This window comes from Heterodontus francisci, chromosome 2, assembly GCF_036365525.1.
Source record: "Heterodontus francisci isolate sHetFra1 chromosome 2, sHetFra1.hap1, whole genome shotgun sequence".
NCBI classification, from domain to species: domain Eukaryota; kingdom Metazoa; phylum Chordata; class Chondrichthyes; order Heterodontiformes; family Heterodontidae; genus Heterodontus; species Heterodontus francisci.
Window position 1 is genome coordinate 15,280,533 of NC_090372.1, and position 25,481 is coordinate 15,306,013.

At 42.0% G+C, this 25,481-nt stretch overlaps 1 protein-coding gene and 1 long non-coding RNA gene across 2 annotated transcripts in view; one reads left to right on the forward strand and one right to left on the reverse strand.

The window, feature by feature from the left end:
* Window positions 1-358: 358 nt before the first annotated feature.
* On the reverse strand, window positions 359-10,822 carry LOC137382560 (uncharacterized). Its single transcript, XR_010977220.1, has 3 exons — window positions 10,756-10,822; window positions 10,383-10,457; window positions 359-1,796 (listed from the first exon to the last, which is right to left on the reverse strand). It is a non-coding gene; the product is annotated as an uncharacterized lncRNA (long non-coding RNA).
* A 369-nt stretch (window positions 10,823-11,191) lies between these two features.
* LOC137382555 (solute carrier family 22 member 23-like) overlaps window positions 11,192-25,481 on the forward strand; it is a 102,737-nt gene continuing 88,447 nt past the window's right edge. The window contains 4 exon segments of the mRNA XM_068054639.1: window positions 11,192-12,066; window positions 24,412-24,515; window positions 24,888-24,939; window positions 24,941-25,043. Coding sequence (XP_067910740.1) covers window positions 11,662-12,066; window positions 24,412-24,515; window positions 24,888-24,939; window positions 24,941-25,043 — 664 coding nt within the window. The 5' untranslated portion in view covers window positions 11,192-11,661.

The window sequence follows — 25,481 nt, forward strand, 5'->3', positions numbered from 1 at the left end:
AAGACCACTGTGTAAGGTCCTCCCGCCATAGTATAGCGAGGAGTTGGAACCTGTGTAAAACCCCTCGGGCTGTATGCACCAAAAATGTTTTTGCTATGTAATGCAAATGTACATTGCATATAAAATGGAATGGAAAGAGTTGTGAGGCAACGGAATCTGATCTCTATTGCACTTTCTGAAATGTCAAATTTGAATTGCTTTGTAATGTATTTTTTTTTACAAATTTTTATGAATAAAGTATATTTTTGGGAAAAAAAATGTGACTCTAGACCCACAGCGAGGTGGTTGACTCTGAAATGTCCTAGCAAGGCACTCAATTGCACTCACAAAGGTGGCTCATGGGCAATAAATACCAGCCTTACCAGTGATGCCCAGATCCCATAAATGAACAAAAATCAATATTCCATTACGATTTACTGACTTCAGGAAAGGGGAGGAAAAAAAAACACATGAAGGTTTACACCAAACTTTATTGAACTTGTGTGAAGACGTGTGTTTTGGGACGACAAAGTAGCATCGTAGAGTAGTTTCGGTTGGCTGGAGCTTCAAAATTGCTCCATTGAAAGCATACTGCTCTAAAGGTGGGTCCAAATTCAATAATTCTAGCTAATAGGGTCCTTTTGCACAAGCCTCTGCACCACTGGTTTGTGGAGTTTACCGTGTCAAATTCAGTAAGATCAGCTCATGGATATAATTTGAAAATTCTCCCTTTATATCTTTCATGAGTGCAGGGAGCTCTATGATTGGCAGGAGGCAGGATATCTGGAGTGCTGCTGTTCCCACCTCCAGGCAGCTGGATTTTTCACCCTAGGAAATTGTCCCAGTCAGCAATGGAAAGTAGACAAGGAAATGTGACCAAAACTGGCTCCTTTGATAAAAGGAAGTTTGTCTGCTCTGTGGGAAGAAGTGCAGCAGAGGACGGTAGCCATAGGTGGGGCTGAGGGGAACACTTGAGTGTAGTACAATGTGCAGGATGCATTTCACAAGTCAATGCTGTCCCTTATGTTCCTAAAACATGGGGGAAAAAAGCGGTAAACCAGCCTCTGGAAGGGTGCCAAGGTAAGGCTGGTCACAGTTTATCAATTTGAATACAGTCTCTGGCTATACTGCAAGTACTGTGCTCCAAACGTGGAGCAACACCTCGGAGAGAGCATTGAAAACACTGAGACAATCATTCACAACCACACCTCTATGTATCTACTGCTGCAAGTTGAACTTTGTAGCTGACAGTCAAAAATGTTTTTAATATCTCACCTACTATTTGCATAATATAGCACCATTCAAACTAGCGCATACAAATAACTACTTGTATTCTGCTTTGTCATGCATTCATAGGAAGAGAGGTGGAGCTAAAACTGGGATAGCAGTCTCTGCTCACAGCTGCATCTATTCCTTGGCTTTAGGCAAAAGGCTGCCCACAAACATAAGGAGACAATGAGACCTGGTAGTAGACGCGTTAACCAAAGAGGCTCCCTACAATGGTAGATAGTTGGTTACCTTTCAACTGAAGACAGTACATTTTTAAAAATTTGTTCATGCAATGTGGGCATCGCTGGCTCGGCAAGCATTTATTGCCCATTCCTAGTTGCCCTTGATGAGGTGGTGGTGAGCTGTCTTCTTGAACTGCTGCAGTCTTTGAGGCGTAGGTACATTGACAGCATTGCTGTCAAGAAGTAAGTTCCAGGATTTTGACCCAGCCACAGTGAAGGAACGGCGATATAGTTCCAAGTCAGGATGGTGTGTGGCTTGGAGGGGCACTTGCAGGTGGTGGTGTTCCCATGTATCTGCTAGCAAGACTAAGGAGGAAAGGAAAAAACAGATCTTAACAAAGGGACATGATAAAATAAGATTATGAAAAACTAAGGTTATCTCTGGCACAAATGACAAAGTTAACACTAGCTGAGGAGGCTACTGCACTAAAACTTCCTAAATAAAATCTCAACAGTAAAGATCAAACAGCGGGATACATTTCATTGTGAACTGTTTCCCTCCTTATTCCCAACACCAACCATCACGGCAAACTTCTGTCAAAAGCTGTTCCCAACTTTCTATAGAACAAGTCCTACCAAAAAAGCAGTCGAACAGGAAAACTCATACAACTGAACATGGGTCAATACTGAATTCATGAAAGCTTGCAGCTACAGAATATTGTTTACCAGAATTGGATTGAAATTCACATTACATTATGAATATAGATTGCAGAAAACTAAGCCTTTAAACAACTGTCCACATAATATTTGAATTATCTGGATTTAAGCATTAATATTTAAATATTGCCATTGATCGGAACCTTTTAAGTAACAGTAGTGGCGATCTAAGTAAACTACCATTGGTACACATTTTGACAGGCTTGCATCTGTATTTATAGTACTAGGCAAAACCTCCAACTAATGCAGGGCACACAACTTCAAAGAAAAAGGATTTATCTTATGCTATATCAGACCTCTCAGAAACATCTCAAAACACTAGCCATACAATGAATTCCTTTGACGTACAATGACTTTTTCATACATCAAAATTGCACATACAACAATTTGATGAATCCATTTTTGGTAGAGATGGCCAGGACATTGGGAGAATTCCCTGTACTTCTAGAATTAGTGCCATGGGATCTATCCAAACTACTGGAATAGCTAGACCGGGCCTCAGTTTAACATCTTTTCCATCCAAAGGATGGCACGTTCAGCAATGTACCTCTCAAAGTTGCTCAGGAGGGTCAGTATATTTTACACACAAGGCCCAATGTGGGACTCAAAGAAATAACCTTCAGATGCAAAAATGCTACCAACTGAACGAAGCTGACATTTGAAAGACTACTCAACGAGCAACCATCTGGATCATATGTAATATGAGGCCTCCTTGATTGCTGATGATTGACTATTGCTTGGGTTTCATATTCTAAGATTGATTGACTGAGATGGGGCAGATAATGAGGCACAGCACAAACAAGGATATTGTAACAGGTTGCTCAGATGAATAAACTATCTTTTGATATTTATGCCATGTTTGAATACTCTAAGTCTGATTCACATTTATCAGTAAGCATTGGTATGTGATGAAATATAGGTATAATAGGCTTAATTAGGTAGAATTTAGATATAATTAATAAATTATACCTTTTAGAATTAAAGATTGAATAAATGGTCAGTTTCCAAGACTCACTGAAATTCCCTTTAAGGGCAGAGTTAAAAATCCATGAACATCCCTGTTACAATGGAATGTGAACCAGAAACACCTTTTAAGTTAAATGAGACAGGCTATACATGGTCTGTACTGATAACTATAATCCTAATTAGTTGATAATGTTAATGATATAGACAGACTGACTTAAGGAGGTGGTGCAAGGTACCATCAAAGAACCATCACAGATGATCAATCACAAAATGGAATGTTACCTACAAAAACAATTACTGCACAAATTAAATTAAAAATCTTTTAAGTATAAAACACATTTATAAAGTTAAGTCTTAGTGTTACTATAAAACACTACAAACATTTGACCAGATAAAAGCTCACAACACCATGAGAAGGGAACGCTCAGCAGATAATTAATTGGGAATAAGTAGCTAATGATATTACCATATATGGATAACGAAAGCAGGAAAAACACGCACAGAAAGGTAACACCTACATTCCAAAAGATGAGTTAATAGATTAGGAACAGTATAAACATAAGAGTTTTGAATTGAAATTCCTCATCAATGCTTCTCAGCCTATGGTCAGAACGGCTGACTGCGTGACAAGAGAATTCTGCTCTTAACCGAGAGTGTTTTGTTTTGTTTTGTTAAGCAGGAGGTTTACTCGGGGAATTTAAGGTAACAGTTTACTTTGAATTTTAATGGATATTTTAAGATATTTTGCTGTAACATTGTCAAGGTTGAACTTTTGGATTCTATTTTAGAAATAAGATTATGTTTTTTATCTCTTAGTAATCTTTGATATTGTAGTATACTTATGCACTTAAAAGTGTAATGCATGTTAAATTCTTTAATAAATATATAAAAGTTAATAAATCATCTCATGTAGCATTCTGTATACAACTACAAGAACCCCCACTGTGTCTCTTAAAGTGGAGAGATACGTATTGAAGAGAGTTTCCCAGACCCTTATAACATTTGGGATATTTATGACTTAGCCATAATTATTTTAAAAATAGGCTATCTGAAAGATGTAATATTCTCTGTTAGTTTTCTTTCTTTGTGGGAAAACTAGTTCAATTCTTTGGACCCAAATAACTGTCTATAAGAGTTTGTCCGGTTTGAACTTAATTAAAGAAGATTCATAGGGATGTACTCCTGATTTGGTTTAGTGCCTAAAAGGGGTTAAAGTTATATGTCACTTCAGGTGTACGTCAGAAAACTTGCCAGAATATAATGATAGTACCCTGATGACGTGGTTGGTAAAATGCGAGGTGTGGCATATTACAGGGTCGAGCAGATTAGGTTGATTGCCAATCTGTGATGTTATAATTGCTGGTAACATTGAAATCAACTGCAAAGTATCAGGAGCCATAGTTCCTTCTCCTGATTGCTATTCAGTGACTCTGCAAGAAGTATGGACATCGGATGAGGTTGGAATCAGGTTAACCTCTGGTATCTTCCATGATCATATGATCAGTCAGCATTTCTGGGCTAGTTTTTCTGATGCTCTGCGTACATACTAGCTGCAGGGAGCTCTGCCCATTGCAGGCTGAATTTAGTGAGTCTGCCACAGGTCCCGGCGGGCAGACCCGGAAATTGGCACCATTTCCACTGGTCATGTGGGCAGCCACCCCACCCTGATCACGCAGCCATTTTGCATAACGGAAGCACGGCTCCGTCCAACCACGCAGCAAGGCAGGATGAACTTTTTGGCCAATTTTCAAATGAATAACTTTCTGCATATGAACTCACCATTATTTTTCCAAGAAGAATCCCCCCTTACAATATTGAATTTATATGGTTTTAAATGTTGATTCCTATGAAAATGGATATTTTTAGAACATGTTTGAAAAGGCAGCAAGTACATAATTCTGGAATAACTGATTATGAAATGAAACTGATTTATGGTACCTCTTTTATGTTTTTGAAAATACCCGACTTAACAGAAAAAGAAGCACATTTTATTTTTGCTTTGTCATTTAGATTAGATTAGATTAGATTAGAGATACAGCACTGAAACAGGCCCTTCGGCCCACCGAGTCTGTGCCGAACATCAACCACCCATTTATACTAATCCTATATTCCTACTGCTTCACAAACCACTGACCACCTCCAGGCGCGTATCCATTGTCTCTCGAGATAAGGAGGCCCAAAAGAATATTCCTACTAAACATCCCCACCTGTCCCTATATTTCCCTACCACCTACCTATACTAGTGACAATTTATAATGGCCAATTTACCTATCAACCTATCAACCTTTAATTCTAGTATATACTGCTATGTTGTCAAGGTATCAATTAAGGGGATTTTCAAGGTGATGGCTTTACATACATCTCTTCAGAGAAATTAAAGTCAGATTATGCTGCGATACTAAGCCATATAAATCAGATAGGTCCCAGATCTGATCACTGGTCTTTGCTGGTTAGCTGTTCTCAGTGAGGCCAGTACTGGAGACAAGGCAATTTGTCACGTTGTCTCTTAGCTGGGCTGGGGGAAGGAATTACCAATATTTCTACCCCCAATAATGATTCAGTGGCCCTGTGGTTTACCTCTGTGCGGATGTTACACAGGGACAAGATCAGGTCTGGCTGTAATGGTCTTCATAATTCAATAACTTACTGTGGCTCGGTGGTAGGACTTTTGCATAAGTCAGATGGTGATGGGTTCAAGGCCAGTCCGGGACTTTAGCACATAATCGAGGTTGACACTTCAATGCAGTACTGAGGAAGTGCTGCACTGTTGGAGGTGCCATCTTTCAGGTGAGATGTTATATGGAGGCCCTCTCCAATGGACATAAAAGATTGAGTTGCATTTTTTGAAGAAGAGCAGGCGAGTTCTCCTGTTGTCCTGGGTAACATTTGCCCTTCAACCAATACCACCTAAGACAGATCTGTTTGTGGGATCAAAACAGAAGGTGCTAAAAATGCTCTGCAGGTCAGGCAGCATCTGTGGACAGAGAAACAGAGCTAATGGGCTGAAATTTATGAGCGCACCGCAAATTGCAGAGGCCTGCTCTGATCCGGGCGGTCTTCAGGCGCGGATGCACCATCGCTGAGCCCCTGCGATATTTCGCGCGGGGGCTCATTTAAATGGAGGGGGCAGAGCGGCCACCATTTTTAAAGAGCTTCAAACCCTTCAGCTTCAATCAAATTTTTGAAGGTGCTCACACCCAGAAATGACAAGTAAAATTTCAGAGATCCTTTCAATCCCCTTTCCACCCCCCCCCCCCCCACTGAGTTATCAATTAATAAAATAACCCATCCCCTGGAAAACCAATTTATAAAATTACAAACTTTCACCTCCCCCCCCCCCCAACTTCATCACCTTTGACCCTCAACCTCTTCCCACCATCCCCACTACCTCCCACCCTGAAATTTCACTCCTCCCCCCTACCCACCAGCATCACACCTCAGAACACCAGACGGATTTCCGAAGGCATGGGAGTTCTGGCCAGCGGCCGGGATATCGGCGTGGGACAGCCGACAGGTCAAGGTGAGTTATCTCACATTTACTTTAATTCATTTTAATATTTAAATGAAGGCCCCGCCACTTGGCGGTGGGGGAGGTGGGGCCACACCGAGGTCTTGCCACCGTTAGTAAAATGCAGCAGGGCCTTCTTGGCATCGGATCGTGGCGGGCCTCTCCTGGAAGAATTTTCCGGGCCCACCCGCCATGACCCCTGACGCCGAAGGGCTCATAAAATTCAGGCCAACATTTCAAGTCGATGACCTTTCATCAGTCCATGGGACATTGCTGTGCACAAACTAGCTTCTGCATTTCTCTATGTTCCCAGAATGACAACAGTTCAAAAGTATTTATGGTTGTTGCCCTTTCACCAGAGCTGGCAAAAGTTAGAGATGTAAAAGGTTTAAAGAAAGAACAGAACAAGGAGAAGTGGGGGTGGGGGTGGAGAAGGGAAGGAAAGTAGAAAAGGCAAGCTCTGCGATAGGGTAGAAAGCAGCAGAGATTACATGGCAAAAAGGATAAAGCTGCAAACCTTATCACAGACCTTCTCTTTTGTTCCTCCGTCTCCTATCATGTTTCCATGCCTCTGTACTTGCTTAAAACCTGTTACATCTCTAACTTTTACGAGTCCGACAAAAGGTCACAGACCTGAAACATTAACTCTGTTTCTCTTTCCACAGATGCTGCCAGACCTGCTGAGTAGTTCCTGCATTTTCTGTTTTTATTTCAGATTTCCAGCATCCGCAGTATTTTGCTTTTGCATCAAAGGTATTTCATTGCTTGCAAGACATTTTGGGGATGTACTGATGTTGTGAAATGTGCTATAGAAATGCAAGATTTTTCTTTAGTAACACAAATTGTCGAGCCTCATATAAACAATGGTCACTTTGGTCAGGTGTCAACGATCTACTGCCCGTGACAAAGGGAAAAGGGGGAAAAATAGAAGAAAATATGAACATATTAATGTATTAATCACTGTGTTTGTTATTATTGCTTCTAATAGTCCCTACTTAAATCCAGCAACAATTACATAAGAAAATGAAATTATTACTACGTCTGAGCATTCCATGTTTGTAGTTATGATAAAAACTAATACTTGGTGAGTTCCTGCAATACCAATAACAGCCCACTCATACAGTGATCATCATAACTCAGTCATGAGTTATTTGTGAGTCATGAGCCCATGGGATAAAATGGTATTACTATTAAATATCACTTTTAATACTACAGATGACACTGGCAATAGTTGAAATCTGTTACAAACTCCATCCCCTGCCACTGATTCCATCCCTCTCCCGCTAACTGTCTGAGGCTGAACCAGATTGTCCGCAGCCTTAGCGATTTCCAACATTTCCTGTTTAACCTCAGCAAAGGACTGAACTTCATCCCCATACACCTCCCCCGCAATGAATTTCGAGCTCGGAATGATGCTAAGCTCTTCTGTCAACTCCATCTCCACGCCCACTTCTTTATCCAGGAGTTATTCCCCCACTCATCGGACCCTTTTACTCATCTCCAACATCCTCTCTCCACCCGGACCCCTCCCTCTGACCTTTTACCCTCCCTCAATCTTTTAATTGAGAACTGCCGGCGTGACATTGACCGTCTCAGTTTCTCTGCTCCCCTCAAAAAAAAACCAGTTCTGATGAAGGGTCATAGACCTGAACCGTCAACTCCATTTTTCTCTCCACAGATGCTGCCAGACCTGTTGAGTATTTCCAGCATTTTCTGTTTTTGCTTTACTAAGACCACCTATTTCCATCTCAGTAACACTGCCCGATTATGCCCCTTCCTCAGCTCATCTGCTGCTGAAACCCTCGTCCATGCCTTTATCCATTAGACTTGGATATTCCAACGCACTCCTGGCCACATTTACCCTCCACACACTTTAGTTCATTCAAACTTCAGCTGCAAGTGTCCTAACTTACACCAACTTCCGCTCACCATCTCCCCTGTGCTCGCCGATCGACATTGGCAGCCGCTTAGCAATTCATATCCTGGTTTTCAACTCCCTTCATGGCCTTGCCTCCTGCTATCTCTGTAATCTCCTCCTGCTTTACAAACTCTTCCCGTCCCCCCACAAATCTCTCTACGCAGCCAATTCTGGCTTCTTGAGCATTTCCAATTTCAGTTGCTCCACCATTGGTGATGTTGCTTTCACCTGCCTAGTCCCTAGGTTCTGGAGTTCCCTTCCTAACTCTCTCCATCTCTCTTTCCTCCCATAAGATGCTTCTTAGGACCTATCTCTTTGGCGAAGCTTTTGGTCCTCTGACCTAATATCTTCTTACGTAGCTCAGTGTCAAATTTTATTCCATCACTCTCTTGTAAAGTGCCTTGAAATGTTTTATTATGTTAAAAGTGCTATATAAACATTGTTATTGTTGTTGTAAGTAACACAGCTCTGAAGTTCTCCTGCACCCCTCAACCCAGCACAAAAGCAGCCACTTCCAGGCAATCATTTAATATCGTATTGACATTGATGTGTTGGTTGTTAATACAACTGTTGGCCAGTATAAAAACACCCCTGACACTCATAGGTAAGGTTCAAAAGAAATATAACTGGTAAATAAAAATAAAATAGTTGAAGGTCAATTTTTAATTCCTAGTGGTCTTGTTTCCTCTCGTGACAGTTCTGATTTATGCTGGAGCGGGTCCATGTGTCTTCGCAAAGCTTACTCAAATAGCCATTCTTTCCCTTAGAATCCCTTTTGCATCTAAATGCTTGTGTTCATCGAGATGCAGGATGTTAATGCTGGGAGATGGAATGCTTCAGCATTGAGCATTTCCAGGTCAGGTAATAGCATGGATACATGCAGGGAATTCTCCCTTTACTGGAAACAATGTACCACAGAATGAACTGGAGTAGAGTATCCTGTGCGGCGACAGTGTGGCATATTTTTCACTTCCTACACCAGGCAATCTGTAGCCTCTGAATCCAATTGACACGTCGCTGAACAACCTCTCTGACCCTGAAAAGTTAATTTTACAGATGTGAAGTCTCATTCCCTCAGAAGAAAATTAACGTTGTGAATTTAAAAAAATATACTGTTTCTGTTTAATAATTACAAAAAAATGCTGGAAATGATCAGCAGATCTGGCAACATAGAGAAGCCAAGTTAACGTTTCAGGTCAGTGACCTTTCATCAGAACTGTTCTGTTTGTCTTGTTTACCTCTCTCCCTTGATCCCATCCTTATTTACATCTAATTTAAATTTCCATCTCTGTACTTCCTGATTTGTACTCTACATGTCTCTGTGAGGATTCTTCAATCTGATTGGCTGAAGAGCATCACCGATTCTTGCCCTGTCCCCTGATGCCATACATAGATCCCCTGTAGAGGGCACCACTCTGGACCAGGTGCCTGATGACAGGAAATCTCTGTTCGAAGGCCAGTCTAAGCTTTGTCAGGATGCTGTTCCTTCACCACTGACTGCAAAATCTGGGCCAATGTTAACAGAATCTAGAGAAAACTTAATATCTTTCGCTTTGGACATGGTGATGGGTTGCATAACTATTTCTATAACTTGTAATTCAAAGTTGTGCATTGTTCCTATCTACATAGTTCTGAAGCAGGTTATTTATGCATCTAGGGAATAAAGTCAAGGTTGTTTGTTTTGTTTCCTAAGCTGTATATTAATCGGATGTGTAACAATATGGGATCAAACATTGATTACTCTGTACATGTAGCATATTGAGTCGGTCTTTGGAGAGAACATATCACAGAGAAACATTAAAAACGCTTTAAAAATTCAAAACTTCTAAATAGGGATACCAACCCTCCCGAATTGAGCGGGAGTCTCCCGGAGTTGAGGATTGATCTCCAAAGAGCCGTCCATGAAGAGTTGGCAACCCTGTTAAAGGTGTGGACAGTAAACGATTAGTCATTTCTGTTTGGTAATTTGCTTTTGTTTTTAGAAACGAGATATAAAAGTTTAATACTCCCAGGCATGTCAACTCAATCTACCCGTGTTCAGTATCTTGGGCAGCAGCCTGGCAGTAACTTAAAGAAAACCAAAATTCGGGACATCAAAGACCTCCCAATTCGAACTTTACACCAGACATATGTTATTTGAACTAGATCCCAAACATTGTTCTCTCTAAGTCATCAAAATTTTAAAAATACTTTTAAATGAGATATAATTATTATACTTAAGGCTTTCAAAAGAACATTATTCCGTGATACTAAATTACTACCGAACCCATCGCCAGAGTTGCAGTCGGGCTCTTAAAGTTGCAACTGCAAAAGATCAGACTTTATTTTCGATTGCACGACACAAACGACACGACCAGGGGGTGCATTTTATTCGGTAAGCAGGGAGAGTGAGATTAAAAATAAAAGGTGGGGAGGTGGAAATGATCGGCGTGCGGGCAAGTTGCAGAAGTTCTGATTAAAAGGGGTGGGGGTGGGACGGTGCCGCTTTAAGGCTGGTTTCGGTGTGATTCACAGCCAGGTCCGACTCGCCCTGAACTGAGAGCAATGATCTTGTTTGAAGGGATGAGGGGAAGGTGGGGGAATTCAGTCGCTTTATTTAAAAAAAATATACACACACACACACTATGATTTTATGTTGAAATGCTCTTTCTGCTTCTCCTGTAGGGCTGGAAGGGGAGAAGATGGCGTGTTGTGCAGGGCAGGTGTGGTTACCTGGAGGAGCTGCCTGTGTGAAGTCATGAGGAGGGCAGGTCTTGGAGCTAATCTTCTGCGAAGGCGGTGGGAACCCGGCTTCATTCTCTGTGTCTCTCTGTCATTGAGGCTGGTCCAGTCTGCTTCGTCCTGGGCTCTCTATGTGTTACTGACTGACTGAAGCTCACTCACTCTTTACTGCCTCGATCCCTCCTGTGCTTCTATTACAGTTTGATTTACAACTGGAACTGAGAGGGGGGGAAATTGCTCCGTTTGAATGCAGCCTCCCGTCTGAATGTCCAAAGCCTTTCCCCCCCTCTCGTCCAATGGAATAATTGGTTGAAAATCCACTTGCCCCCTCCCAGGAGGAATTTATTTATTAAGATAAGGGGTGGGATTTTAAATTTTTTTTAAAAAAAAGTATTAAGTCAATGGCTGTGGAAAGGGACGATCAGCATCACGCCGCCGCCGCCGCCACCGAGTCCAAAGCGGCGGAGCCCCGGCGCCGGGATTTTGACGGCACCGTGTTGCCTCTCCTGGGAGGACTCGGCAGCCAGCAGAAGAAAATTATCCTCCTGACCTGGATCCCCGCCATCCTGATCGGGCTGAGCCGCAGCTCCGACTGTTTCTTCACCGCCCAGCCCCAGTTCTTCTGCCGGATCAACAACACGAGTCCTGCTCGATCCCAGTTGGGCAGCCACCAGAACATCACCCCGCAGGCGTCCAAAAGCAGCCAGGATCAGCAGCCGGACTTCAACGCCACCAAGCAGGACTGCAACTGTAAGGAGTGGGACTACAAGATTCACGCTGCCCTCACTCAGAACATAGTCACCAAGGTAAGAGAGGAGAGGGGGAGGGGGGTAATAAAATCCACCCCGCAGCTCAATCCACATCCCACCTGCACAATGTGTGCAATAGCAACATGGATTTAGATAAAGTTCCTTCAGTGTTTCCACTGCACAGTGTCAAAATCTTCAGTAGCCAGCTGACCTGCTTCTCTAAAGTGCTATTTTAATGTAGTATTAAAAATTAACGTTTGAAAAGTAACATTTCTCCAACAACAGGACAGCAACATTAAAAACAGCTCTTCCTTCTAGGGTAATTTTAAGGCAGTTCAGAGAGTGACCCTTACTGATCAATGATTCTGATCAATGTCAGTGAAAACTGTCTTGGCCCACTATCGAGGTAGTTTAAGGTGGTACTATATAATCTGAATTTTTTTTTTTAATTGTAATTTTCTGTCTCGCTCATCCATAAAGTTTCTTGTCCTTTGCTGAGGCAGGAGCTGGGTCTTGTCAAAATGTGGAGCCACAGGTGGTGGAATCTATGCAGTTTTAACTAGTAGTCAATTCCCCATCTGTTGGGTTGGACAGTGTGAGGGTTAAACAGGGTAATAGGCCAGTTTATCCTCTGTCGCTGCAGACTGCTTCTGGCTTCACAACAATGCTAAACTTGCAGTTTAACTGAAGTCGAACCAGGGAGTTCTGATTTTGGGTAATCTTCAACCCGGCTTCACAACTTTCATAGACTGGTAACAGCGGCAAAATAGATTTCAAGACAAGTTCCAAGCAGTTTTTAACCAAACATTTAAGAACATCAGCATCATCATCATTCAGGCAGTGATCAGCAGGGCTTTCTACATTTTCTTTTTCTGCCAATTTACTTTTGTTACCTTGTTCTGATTTCGCCAACCAGTGAACACTGCAAGATATAAACGGTATAATTAACTGCAGCTGAGTTTTTAGTTTAATTGGGCATTGTGTTAGATCAAGAGGGCACTTGTGCTGTTTTTTATTTTGGTTACATTGGGATCCAGTGTTGCCCTTATCCAACCAAAATAGACCAGTTCTGAAGGAGTTGGCTTCACTGGCCAAACCAGTATTTTGCATATTATTCATGCATGGACTTTGGGGCTTTATAGACAAGCTGTTTGTCACAGCTGAACCTGATCATGACCTCCTCTACATGCACTGACACACACTTCCAGCAGGTGTTACCAGATACCAATGGAGTAGAAATGCTGATTTGCTTCCCCTCAACCAGGGCACTAAGGCCAGTTAGAATAGCCTTACCGGAGATCAGATAACTCAAAACTGACTGGGGATTGAAATTGGAATTTTACCTGCCTGCATTAACTATTCACTTGATATACTCAGCCAAATGGGGAAACTGCACCAGTTCTGACTATGTTTGCATACAGGACAGGACTACTACTTGTCCTTCTCCCTCCATTTTGAGAGGAGTTGGCAGTATAACTTGATCCTGCTCTAAAAGCTGTTAACTGCTCTGGAATGGCACTGACAGTATGACGTGAAAGGCCCACCCTTCAGCAAGTAGCCCGTCCAAAAAAACACAAAATTCCCATTGTATTTGCACACAGCCCAATCCTCTGATTTTGTGAGGGGGGGAAAAAAAGCTAGAAAAGAGAAGGTAACTTTGTGGTAATGACATTTCATTATCTTGCTTATTCCCATATCGTGTAAAGACAACGTATAGATAACAATACAGGCATCAGGAGTGGGTGAGAAATTGTCAGAATTAAAACATGTTTCTCTAGGTTATGGTTTAGAATCTGTATGTTTAGACAAAGCAATTTTTCTTCTCTGAAAATCACTGATCCAGCTAGTTTTAAAAACATTTGTCTTGGGATATGCAGGACACCGGTAAGGCAGTATTTAGTGCCCATCCTTAGTTGCCTAGAGCACACGAACTCAACCACATATTCTGTAACTGAACTTCCATGTAGGCCAGACTGAGATAGGGTGACGGGTTCCTTTCCCTGAAGGATATTAATGAATCAATTGGATTTTATCACTCTTTTGTTTATGGCTGTCTGTAGCACTCTTAAATTTATTTGCCATGTTTAACTTTATTCCATATTTTAACATTGCTTTCTGTGTTTCTCCATTCTATTTTAAGTTTCGATATTTTCCTAACCCACCTACTTAAAAGGCCAAGATTTAACCATTGATTGGAAAACAAACTTTCACCTGAAATATTTTCCTTTTTCTGATCGGATAATAGATTGGATAATTTGCATCCAGTTTTGAAGCATGAAGAAAATGTCTTCAGTATTCCTGCCATGGAGTGAAAAGGGAAGGGAGCAATGTATAGAGTTCCGATGAAGGGTCACTGACCCGAAACGTTAACTCTGCTTCTCTTGCCACAGATGCTGCCAGACCTGCTGAGTGATTCCAGCATTTCTTGTTTTTATTTCAGATTTCCAGCATCCGCAGTATTTTGCTTTTATTATAGCAATGTATAGAGTCTTGGTGTTCCCTTCCCTTGTCACACAGAATTAACATAGAGACCTAAGACCACGTACAAGAGCTGGTATAACCACAACTAAAAACTAAGGATGTTGGGACGAAAATGCCCTTGTTTTGAATAGACTTTTTCCATATTCCCACAGGGATCTTTTCGCTAAGTTAGTGACGTCAGGATAAACTGGTGTGGCAACAAGAACTGGAGGATGGTTCTGTTATAGCTGGGACTTTTCAAACACGATTTCTGTTTCAATGGTTGTATCAAACTACCCACAAGGGAGCCACACTCTTCATGGTCTGGTATTTTGCATCTTGGGTTGTGTCGCCCAGGGCTACCAGTTGCCCTATTGAGCAGGAACCCTAAGCAGAGGAGTTCACATAATCTTGTTACATTACTTCCCCTCAAAAGATGGAAAATTGAGACTGAGTGAAAACTACTGTATCATTTATTTATCCTCTTAATCAAATACTAACCAACACAATGCATGTTCATGAAAGACGCAGGAGGTGTCTGAAGCAGTTAATTTCCCCTTTTTAAATGTTAGTCTTCCTTCAGTTAAAGCAGACAGTTCAATAAGCTACGATGCTTTGCAGTTCTGTGAAAACTCCCTTCGTGAGAATAATGTAACATAAGCTTTTGTTATGGAGTTTCTTTCTTCTGACATGTTCAGAATGAGAAAGAGCTGCAACAGACTGGGCCCTCTGTTTCGTTTCTTGGTAGGGATGCTCCTAGCGATGTTGTTGTTTCCTGATACAATGATGCAGACTAATATTTCCTTCAAAATAAAGTGCAATATTAGAGACCAATTGCTGCAGCTGATTAAATAAATCTTTGAAAGTACAATATTGCAATTCACAGTGGATTTGTCAATGTTGCTGATTGCTCCTTTACAGTCTATCATTTGCATTTTAAACATGCCGCCCCAGTTCAAGTGAGTCTTTAACTTAAATAATTCCTAATTTTTAAAAAAAACACACATTCTCAGAGAGCCCATCTCTGTTAACTCCATTTCAAGTGTAGAAAGAATAGCTGCCATTTTAACCTGTTACCACCTCTGCCGGTTTATATCTAGGTAATCCTTTTAAGACGAAAATATCTTATTTTTGTCGAGGGTTCCATCAGAAAATCTCATCCTGGGAATAAGTCTTTTGAAAATCCAACAACGCTGTTAACTGGGCATCATTGTTATATTCTATACAAATAATAACAAAGCAACATTCAACTTTCTTATTGCCCAAAGCAAAGTTGTTTCACTTTTCCATCTAAAATTTGTGTTAAAGTCTCAGGCTACTTTTTACCAATTTGCGCTTCTAGCTCAGAACTTTCCTTCCCGGGGGTGTACATCATTAATTGGTTTGCCGAGGTCAGCAGGTCCCACAGAATTTGCTAGACCTTCCAGGTGAGATGTTGCACTCGGACAAATTTGCAAGGCTATGGGGAAAGAACAGAGGTGTGGGACTAATTAGATAGCTCTATCAAAGAGCTGACACTGGCACAGTGAGCCAAATGGCCGCCTACTGGCTCTCCAATACACGGAGAATACAAGATACAGTCACTCATAGAGTCTGGGTGCTAATGTCAGAACTAAAGTTCAGCAGCCAGAGCTACCATATGTAGGGATAAAAGCAGAATGTGCTGAAACTACAAAGCGGGTCTGTAAAGAAAAAAAGGTGAGCTCATGTTCTGAGTAAAAACCTTTCATCAGAACCACAGTGAAATATGTCATGGGGTGCCTTCATGTTGTATTTCCTTGAAGTAAAACCAGTTGAGAGTGAAGTTTTAAGGTGTGGCTTTGCTCCATGGTGGATTCTGCTTATAGCTCTGTATCCAGGTAGATTTGAATAATCTGCATACTGTTTCTCAGTATAAGGCTACATTTTACATTTCAGTTAAGGTTTTCCGGTCACTAAAGCAACTGTGGCTTAATTGGTTTCTGAACAAAAGGGTTCCCATAAATTCATGCCTTCTATTTTGATTCCTGGAGTGGGAGGATTGATTCTGTTTTAACTACAGCTATTATAGAACTCTGATATCATGACAGAAATGGTTTTATTTGTCACAAGTATGCTAATAAATTTCACAACAAAAATAAATTATACAGTTAATATTAAAGGTTGAGTTCCACGTAAAATGCTATCGTTGACAATTTCATCTTTTTTATATTGAGTTAATGTTTTCTTTTAATTTGAGGATATTTACTAAACTTCAGTGCAGTACTGAGGCAGTGTCTTTCAGATGAAACATTAAACTGGGGCCTGGCCTACCCTCTTGGGTGGATGTTAATCGCATGGTGTTATTTGAAGAGCAGGCAGGTTCTCCATAGTGAGAGATGTTCTGGCCAATATTTATCTCTCAACCAATATCGTTAAAAGTCAAATGATCAGTCATGATCTCATTGCTGTTTGTGTGACCTTCCTGTGTGCAAATTGGCTACCACATATCCCTAGATTAGAAGAGTGAATATGCTTCAAAAAAGTACTTCAATGGCTGTAAAGCACTGAGATCATGAAAGTTGCTATGTAAATGCAAATTCTTTCATGTTTTTGTTTTATTTTCTCCTTTCTCTTCCTCGTTCATTTTCTTTCTCTTTCATGCTTTCTTGCTCTCTGTCTCTTCCCATCGTGGATGTGACTGAGATCAGGAGTGGTGGGTTGGAGGTTGTGTTGCGTCAGTCCCATGGTGAGTTGATGGTCTGATACCCTGCCACCAAAGCACCCAAGCTCATTGAGAGCTAGCTGGCATCGTAAGCAACCAGCTTGCTGTATTCCAGTGAGGCTGCAACATGATGATTAGATTGGCTTCCAGCTTTACACTGTCCTTCTACTGCAAAGGAGTTATTACTGAGAGCTGAAGGCCAGGAAACATGTTTCCCATTCCTACCTTTTGATTAATGGGGCTAGTGAAAGACTTAAATATGGAGCACATGTGTCTCTCACACACACAAAGGATGTAAGCCCTTATCCTGAGATGGTCCTTGAACGAAATTCTGGTTTTGTAGAAATGAGATAGTAAAATATTTGCAATATTCCTGAATGTCTTGATGATAGATGAGAGCTGACTGCGCATTTCCACAAGTTTCATAGTTATCGAAGGACAGCAGAACTGGTTTCATGTTGGGCAAAATACTGACCTGGAAATTCTAAAGAAATGAAATAACCTCAGAATTATTTTCAGATACGAGGATAGATGTTCTAAATCCTCCTTGGTGGTGAGATGTCTGGACTGTTGTAGAGGCAAATTGGAAAACTGCAGCCATCATATCTGTGAATTTTGTGATCCGTACTCACAGTGACCCTTTACTTCACGCCATTAATGGATTTGGAGAATGTACCTTATCATGCATTAGTTGTAAAACCTATTGGGGCGAGGGGGTGGCGGGGAAAATGAATTGAAGTAGTTCATTGTGCTCTCAAGACGATAAGGCACCTGGTATAACACTGAGCAGAAGTTTCCAGGTTCAGTTCCCGATCAGTGTTGTGTTTGTCGATCTTAATTGGCATGCTGCAGTTAACCTCAATGCCCCTGGGCTACAGTGGGAAAATTCAGTCAGAGCTTCTACCCAGTAACTCCCACTAGATAGGGTATGCACACAGGGATGTTGGGTGGAGATAGGATCAGGTTCAGCTGTGATGCTTTTTATGGTCAAATAGCCTCTAAATGTTAGCTGTTGAGGCTCATGCATTAGAACGTTACAAAAATAAAGGATGGGAAAGTACCATTCAGGCCTCAGTTGTCTTGATATTAATCCTGGCTCCCCATTTCCCCTGCTGGGTGGGAGAGGATTGATGGGGCTAGTGAAAGACTTAAATATGGAGCACATGTCTCTCACACACACACTGCCATTTTTACAGTGGTTGATATTGAAGCATCAGAATATCCCACCGTGGAGAGACGGGCACTTTATTAATGTATTTAAATCAGGCTCTCACAGAGCAATTGGGAACCCGATTTTAAAATTGGCTGCTGCTGAGTGGTTTCCAAGTGGTTGGGAAGCCCGGATCTCTCTCCCTACCCCTCCCCAAACCCCGATGACTAATCTATCCCTACCCCCGCAGCCCCTTGTCTTGGCAGTGATTGATCTTTTTCGTGCTCTCCCATCCCCTTTCCCGATTGCTAGGGACCATTCCCAAGGGTCTCTGGCTGCGCTGCTTCCTGACGTTGGTTTTGCCCTCAGCTGCCTGGCGGGATTCAGTACAAGAAAATGAGGTCCTGCCATTAAGATTGGAAGGACCTCGGCGTCCCCTATCTTCCCAGGTTCTTCAGTCATTTTCAGCCTCTCAACTTGGCTGACAGGTTATTCCAGACATCTATTAACCGTTTCTGTGGAGAAGTTCATTCTGGTATCTCTTCTATGTTTGTATCTATAACCTCTAATCCTGCAATCCTAATTGTTAAGAAATGTTCAAGATTTTCTCTGTCTAAGCTAGTTTATAGCCTTCAATGAGATTTTCCCCTCCGATGCCTTCACTGTTTTCTCTCTAGACTGTAGAGACATGGAGATTGATTCTGTGCCTGGCCCTCCCAATATTGAATGGTGCTCACCGGGGTTAGTGCCCAAGAAATAATAGGCTTGCTTTGTCTCTTCCTATTCTTTTAATTTAACTGAAAGAGTATCCGCAGTTTGCAGGCCAGCTCTCTGCACAACTGCTATTTTGCACCGGGTGTACCAGCCTGCAGAATGGACACTTGGGTGAGATACCAGAGGGGTACCAGAACCAGTGGAACCATACACAAGCTAAACAGGAGATTGCAAGATCCCTTGTTCCCAACTTGCAGCCTGCACTTGCAAGAAGCATGAGTTGGAGATGGGGTTACAATATTGTAATGAAAAATGAGAGCTTCTATTTATATGACACTTTTAACATCCCAAAGTACTTTAGGATCAATGGATCACTTTTGAAGTGTAGTCACTACTGTTAATCAGGCAAACATGGTAACTATTTTGTGCACAGCCAAGTCCCACAGACAGTAAGTGAATGTGGGACGCAGGAGTCAAGCCTGTGAGAGAGGACAACAATCAAACAGTAATTCAAACAAATGCCTGGTGGCCAATCGTGGTAAATGAGGGAGGAGGTTGAACTAGAGAGTACAGATTTCAGGTTTTGGGCAACAGATACAATGAGGATGCCAGGAAGAATTTTTTTATGCAGCGGGTGATAGTGACCTGGAACTTGCTGTTTGTGAGGGTCGTGAAGCAGAGACGATCAATGATTTCAGAAGGAAATTGAATGGGCACTTGAGGGAAATAAATTTTGCAGGGCTACGGGGATAGAATGGGGGGGGGGGGGGGGTAGGGGACTGACTGGATTGCTCTACAGAGAGCCAGCATGGATTTGATGAGCAGAATGGCCACCTCCTGTGCTCTTATGACTAAGACTGGATATTCTGTTTTAATGGTATTGAGAGAGAGAGAGCAATGTTAAGCATGGCACAGAGAGAAATCCCTGCTCTTTGAAATTCTTTGGATCTTTATTGTCCACCTGAGCAGGCAAAGGGAAGCTCAGTTTAACATCCCTACCAGAAGACCGTTCAATGCCTCTGACGATGCAGCACTCCCTCAATGCCGCACTGAAATGTTGGCCTTGATTTATATGCTCAAGATCTGGAGTGGGGCTTGAACTGGTGAACTCCGAGAGAGCTAACACTGAACCAAGGCTCCGATTCTTCAACTCCTACCCCCTCATAATTCCCGCTCGGATGCGACGTTGCAGAGTTGCTTCTTAGGAGCCAACGTCTTGAAAAGAAAAAGAGGGAACAGAGGCACATTGAAATGTTGAGACTTCAATGTGAAATGGAAGGAAGATAATCCTGTGTGGGCAAGCCATTAATTTACCTCTGGCATTCTGCCCAATCCTTGGTGCAGACATGAAAGCCTCGTCCAATGGAAGCCAAGGAATGAATCTTTGACTCTCTGGGTGGTATTAGTGGAGGAATTATTTCACCGTCTGAGTCTTCAAGCCTGTGTCAGAGGAGACTAATTATACTGTAATTCAAGCAAATGTCTGGTGGCTGATCTCGGTAAATCAGGGAAGCAACAGTCTATTTTAAATTCTTATTCAGATGGTTACTTTTGAATGCACTGACTGTACTTGCTATGTACAGTTGAGGAACACTTTTACAATTTGCTTTTCAAATATGATTGTCTTTAAAATTTAGGAGTGCAAAACTGAATGCCAAGTTATGACCGAGAAACTGTCCATCCCCAAATGGCACTGAAGAAATAGTTAATTTCCCATCATCTCTGAACCCGTTTGGATTTGCATTAAGCTTCTCAAATGCAGCATTATGGTTGAGCAATTTGGGATGTACCGTAGCTATTCACCGTATTCACCGTAGCTATGTTCTACTTATGATCCCTGAACAGCCAATTCTGGTAAAAGTCTCCGTCATTGCAAGGAAGATCTGAGAGGAGACCAGGTGCTTCAGCAGGGAAACAGACATAAAATTGCTGCCACTCAAAACTCCGCTCATTCACATTCTAACAGAAATGGAGCCCACCTGTTGGGCTTCTTTCAGGTCAGGCTTACAATTGTGTGTATCTGTGTGGGGAAGAGGTCCCAGATCTCCCAGACAGTCAGTAAATTGTAATGTACTTTACAACTGCAGCACCACAGGAGTTGCTGGAGGCTGAAAAATGTACCCAACGTGGCCCTCATCCTGATGACCACCTTAGTGTGCGGCTGCATCAAGCTGTGTGTAGACCTCCAGTACGCAAACTCCAAGTGTCACTATGTGCTGAGGTTCTATCAGTCCCCGGTGTTGCGAAGGATGGGCCTGGTCACATTGCTGCGGAACGCTCCATGCAGTTGGATCGTGCCGTACCACCTATCCTTCGTGGAGCAGTTTCTGCGGAAAAACACCTTCGACCACCGATCCATCAGGCAGTGGTCTGCTTGGAATGTCCTCAAGGCCCTACGGGAAAAGGAGACGGTGGATCCCCGAGCAGACCGTCAAAGTCATTTGGCGGAATGCCTCATCACCAGAACTTTCAAACAAGCACCAAGATGTAGCTTGGCTGGTGGTGAGAAGGGCCCTTCCCGTCAGATCCTTCATGCACACCCAAAGTCTCGCCCCCTCTGCACAATGCCCCCGCGGTGGCTGTGGTGGGGAAGAGACGGTTGCCCACCTCCTCCTGGAATGTGTCTTTGCAAAGCAGGTGTGGAAAGAGATGCAGTGGCTTTTGTCAAGGTTCATCCCAAGCAGCTCTGTAACACAGGAGTCTGTGCTCTACGGGCTGTTCCCAGGGACGCACACCGAGACAAACATCAACTGCTGCTGGAGGACTATCAATTCGGTGAAAGACGCCCTTTGGTCTGCCCGAAACTTGCTGGTCTTCCAGCGCAAAGAGTTGTCCACCACCAAATGTTGCAGACTGGCACATTCCAAGGTCCAGGACTACGTGCTGAGGGACGCACTAAAGCTTGGGGCAGCCGCAGCAAAGGCTCAATGGGGAAAGACCACAGTGTAAGGTCCCCCACCAAGCTGAACTGAGGGGCTGGATCCATGGGAAACCCCTCGAACTGTATCGGAGAAATTTTGTGTGCTGTAAATGTAAAAATGTATATGGCATGACAATGAAATGGAAGGGTTGTGAGGCAACTCATGATTGTATAGAAGGAAACTGATCACCTTTGCACTGTTTGTATTTTTTGACTTGATGCTGTTTTAAACTGTTTGGGAATGTAATTTTTACAGATTTTTATGAATAAAGTATATTTTGGAAATAAAAAAAAAAGGAGTTGCTGGAGGCTAACCTGACCAGATCACCAATTCTGTAGCAGAAATGCAAGAGTTGTATTTCAACATTTTATAACGTGTCATGGAATCTGCAACTGTACCAGCCTGGAGGCTTTATGGTGTAGCAGTAATTACCCTACAGGAAAATGGGTCAGTTGTTGCTACCAGAGTATGAAGCTTCCAGTAAACATTAGTGAATTTTGGAGACCTCGATATTTGTTACAGTTCTCTCTGGTCACATGCAGATTTGATTTTTTTAAAAAATGATTTAGATTAATGCCTTTGTATTCCACCCCCCCCCCCCCCCCCCCCCCAACGAGTACATAACAATTTTACTTTGATTTTGTATAAATCAATTTGCAGCTTTGTGCACCTAACCAGTTTGTCAGACAGGTTTTGATACTGTGAAACATTGTGGCAACATGATTTAATTGTAAAAGGCTTCACCGTGTAAACCGGATCCTGCCTCCACTTTATAAAGCTTAAAAGACGATTGGACAGGATTGTTTTTGTTTGGTGCATTTCCACTTTGTATCTTGGGTGGGGAACATGTTATGTTGACAGGATCATAAATGTCATCATGCTGCTGAAAGCATTCTGCAACTGTTTTGAGTTTGTTTTTGCTAAAAGTAAGATTATCTTTTATTTTAACCGTTTGTGCTATAGAGTAATAGCTGCTTTTATGTTGGTCTTAAGTGTTGCTTAATCCCATTACTGCAGACCTCAACCCAACTGACTGCTAAATTGAAAAAAATCCTAGATGTTTATTTTAATTAGTAATTAGGAAGACCGATTATTTTTCTTTTGGTCTTTCTGGTCGTGGTGAATGTGCTGGTCCAACAACAGCAGTGCCAACAAGCTGACACAATATCATGATGCAAGGTCATGCTCTAATACAAGTCATTCCTTTTCTGTAATGGCGCAGTGATATGATGTCACAACATCATTACTCTGCAAGTACAAACTTTCCAAAATGCGTAGAACTTGCAGACATCACAGCTGAGTTAGTCCACAGAAGGTTGGCAGTGTATTGAATAAATGTAGGAGATTGGTGCAGTTTGTTCTCCTGGTGTTCTCTCCCAAGACCCAGGATACAGATAAAAGCAACTTATGAACTTAGGGCCGTGGTGCCAGAAGTTTTGAAATAGGTTGTTCAAAGTTCATCCAGTCTGAGAACACCTTTTAATAATCTTGTTCTTTTTGTTGGGAACAGGATCTCCAGTGTAACCTGCACTATTCAGTATCACTGTGAGACATCAGTACAGAATTCAGTGCGGTATAATGTGAAGTGCAAAAAGAAAAGTTGCACGTTGATAAAGTTATCTGAGAAGGTCTGGACTTTTAAGATGTATTCAGTGTTGAAGTAATTGTGCTGATTGATATATTTTGCCTGTCGTTTCTGTGTTAATACAGTCCTTTTGTTGTACATCTTTAGAAATGTAGGTACGTATTCATAGCAGATAAGTAGATGCACGCATAGCAGTGGGTTATGATTGTTATCCCGTGAGTGGATAAATCATGAATGAGCATGTCAAGTCATTTGCATTTGAACAAGTACCAAACACCAAGCTGTTCATTGTGTGCTCTCATTGTATCACAACAATGAACGTTCCTGCATTTATTCTTTTAAAGATGTGCTGTGTTGCTGGTTCTGCTGACATTGCTCGAAATGTTTTTTTTCTCCTCGCCATGCTGATTGTTAACAGCGAATTGGACAGACACTGTGTATGTTAATTCAGAGTAAAGCTGGCTAGATTACTACTCTTTTTAATAAGGGGACAGGAATTTGGAATTATTAGAAAATTCAGACTATATCAATCGGGATGGGAAGAGCCTAATTTCACAATCAAGATTTTCTTTTTAAAAAAAGGACCTTTTTTTTTTTGGAGAGGTGGTGGGAAAGTCATTTACCCCTGGAGCAGAATGCTACCCCTTGTTATGTGGTACATCATAGTGGGCCACCACTGACCACCTGCAGGCGCGTATTTTGTCTCTCGAGATAAGGAGGCCCAAAAGAATAGTGGGCAAATGGAAGGGTTTAGAGGAAAAGTCACACTTGTATTCCCATAAATCTCAGAAAAAATGTGCTATCAATCAGCATGATTATTTTGACACTGGAACTGTGCCTACTATTGACAATGTTCTAAGCATGTTATTATTTCTTCATCCCCCTCCAGTGGAACCTGGTTTGCAGTTCTTCCTGGAAAGTCCATATTGCCAAGTTTTCATTACTGGTTGGATTGATTATTGGTTACTTGGTAACTGGAAACTTAGCAGATTGGTAAGTTCAACACTTCTGTTTTACAAATAGTTGAATGCCGGTTATATTTGGGCAATTCCACATTTAAGTGCAGAATTAGGGGGTTCATTCCTCATTTAAATGGGGGTCTCCTTGTACCTGAGTAGCATTATTTTCTCTCTTGTAAATGATTGTTCACTTTGATAGATGAAAAATCTGAGGCTTGTACATTCAGGTGAACAAAGGCCCAAATAGTTGGGGAAGCCCAACTATAGATTGATCCAGTGTCTGTGTTTTGGTGAACCTGTCTCAAAATTTAAGGTTTTACTGTTGGGTTTTACTTGATTATTTAAAAAAATGTAACAGCATCTCAATGCCTGTCTTCTAATTATCTAATTCCCATTTTATTCTTAGGGTTGGCCGACAGCTGGTACTGATGGTCTCAGTCATGTTCGTTTTGGTCTTTGGGAGTGACAGTAGCTCTTTCTGTGAATGTGACTATGTTCAGCACATTATGGTTCTTTGAAGGATTCTGCCTGGCAGGAATATTTCTCACTCTCTATGTAACACGTGAGTAACACCTTTGTTAAAGCAGCTAGTTAGGTGGGTAAAATTCATGGTAGCCTCTTAATCTGGAAGCCTTTAATATAAGTACTTACCCACTCCTTTCCACCCTGTTGTGAGTGACTGCAATATTAAATCGATTTGCTGTTGTAACCTGATAACTGAGTGGGGGAGCAGTGATGGCTTCGCTACCAGGAACAGACACCAAGTCCAGAAGAGGCCCGACATGCTACATTTTTTTTTAATGTTCCTTGTGGGCCAGTAGGATCTTCCCTGACTGGATGTCACTCCTCCAACACTTAGCTTGTGCCAGGGAGTGCACCCATAGGCCTTCAGCAGCAGCCTCCTGCTGACTAATTTTAACTGCTGGGCTTTAGTTTGAGAAGTTGGCAAACAGCGTTGTAATGAGGCCTGCTGGAACTTGCCTGCCTCCGTTCCTGGATG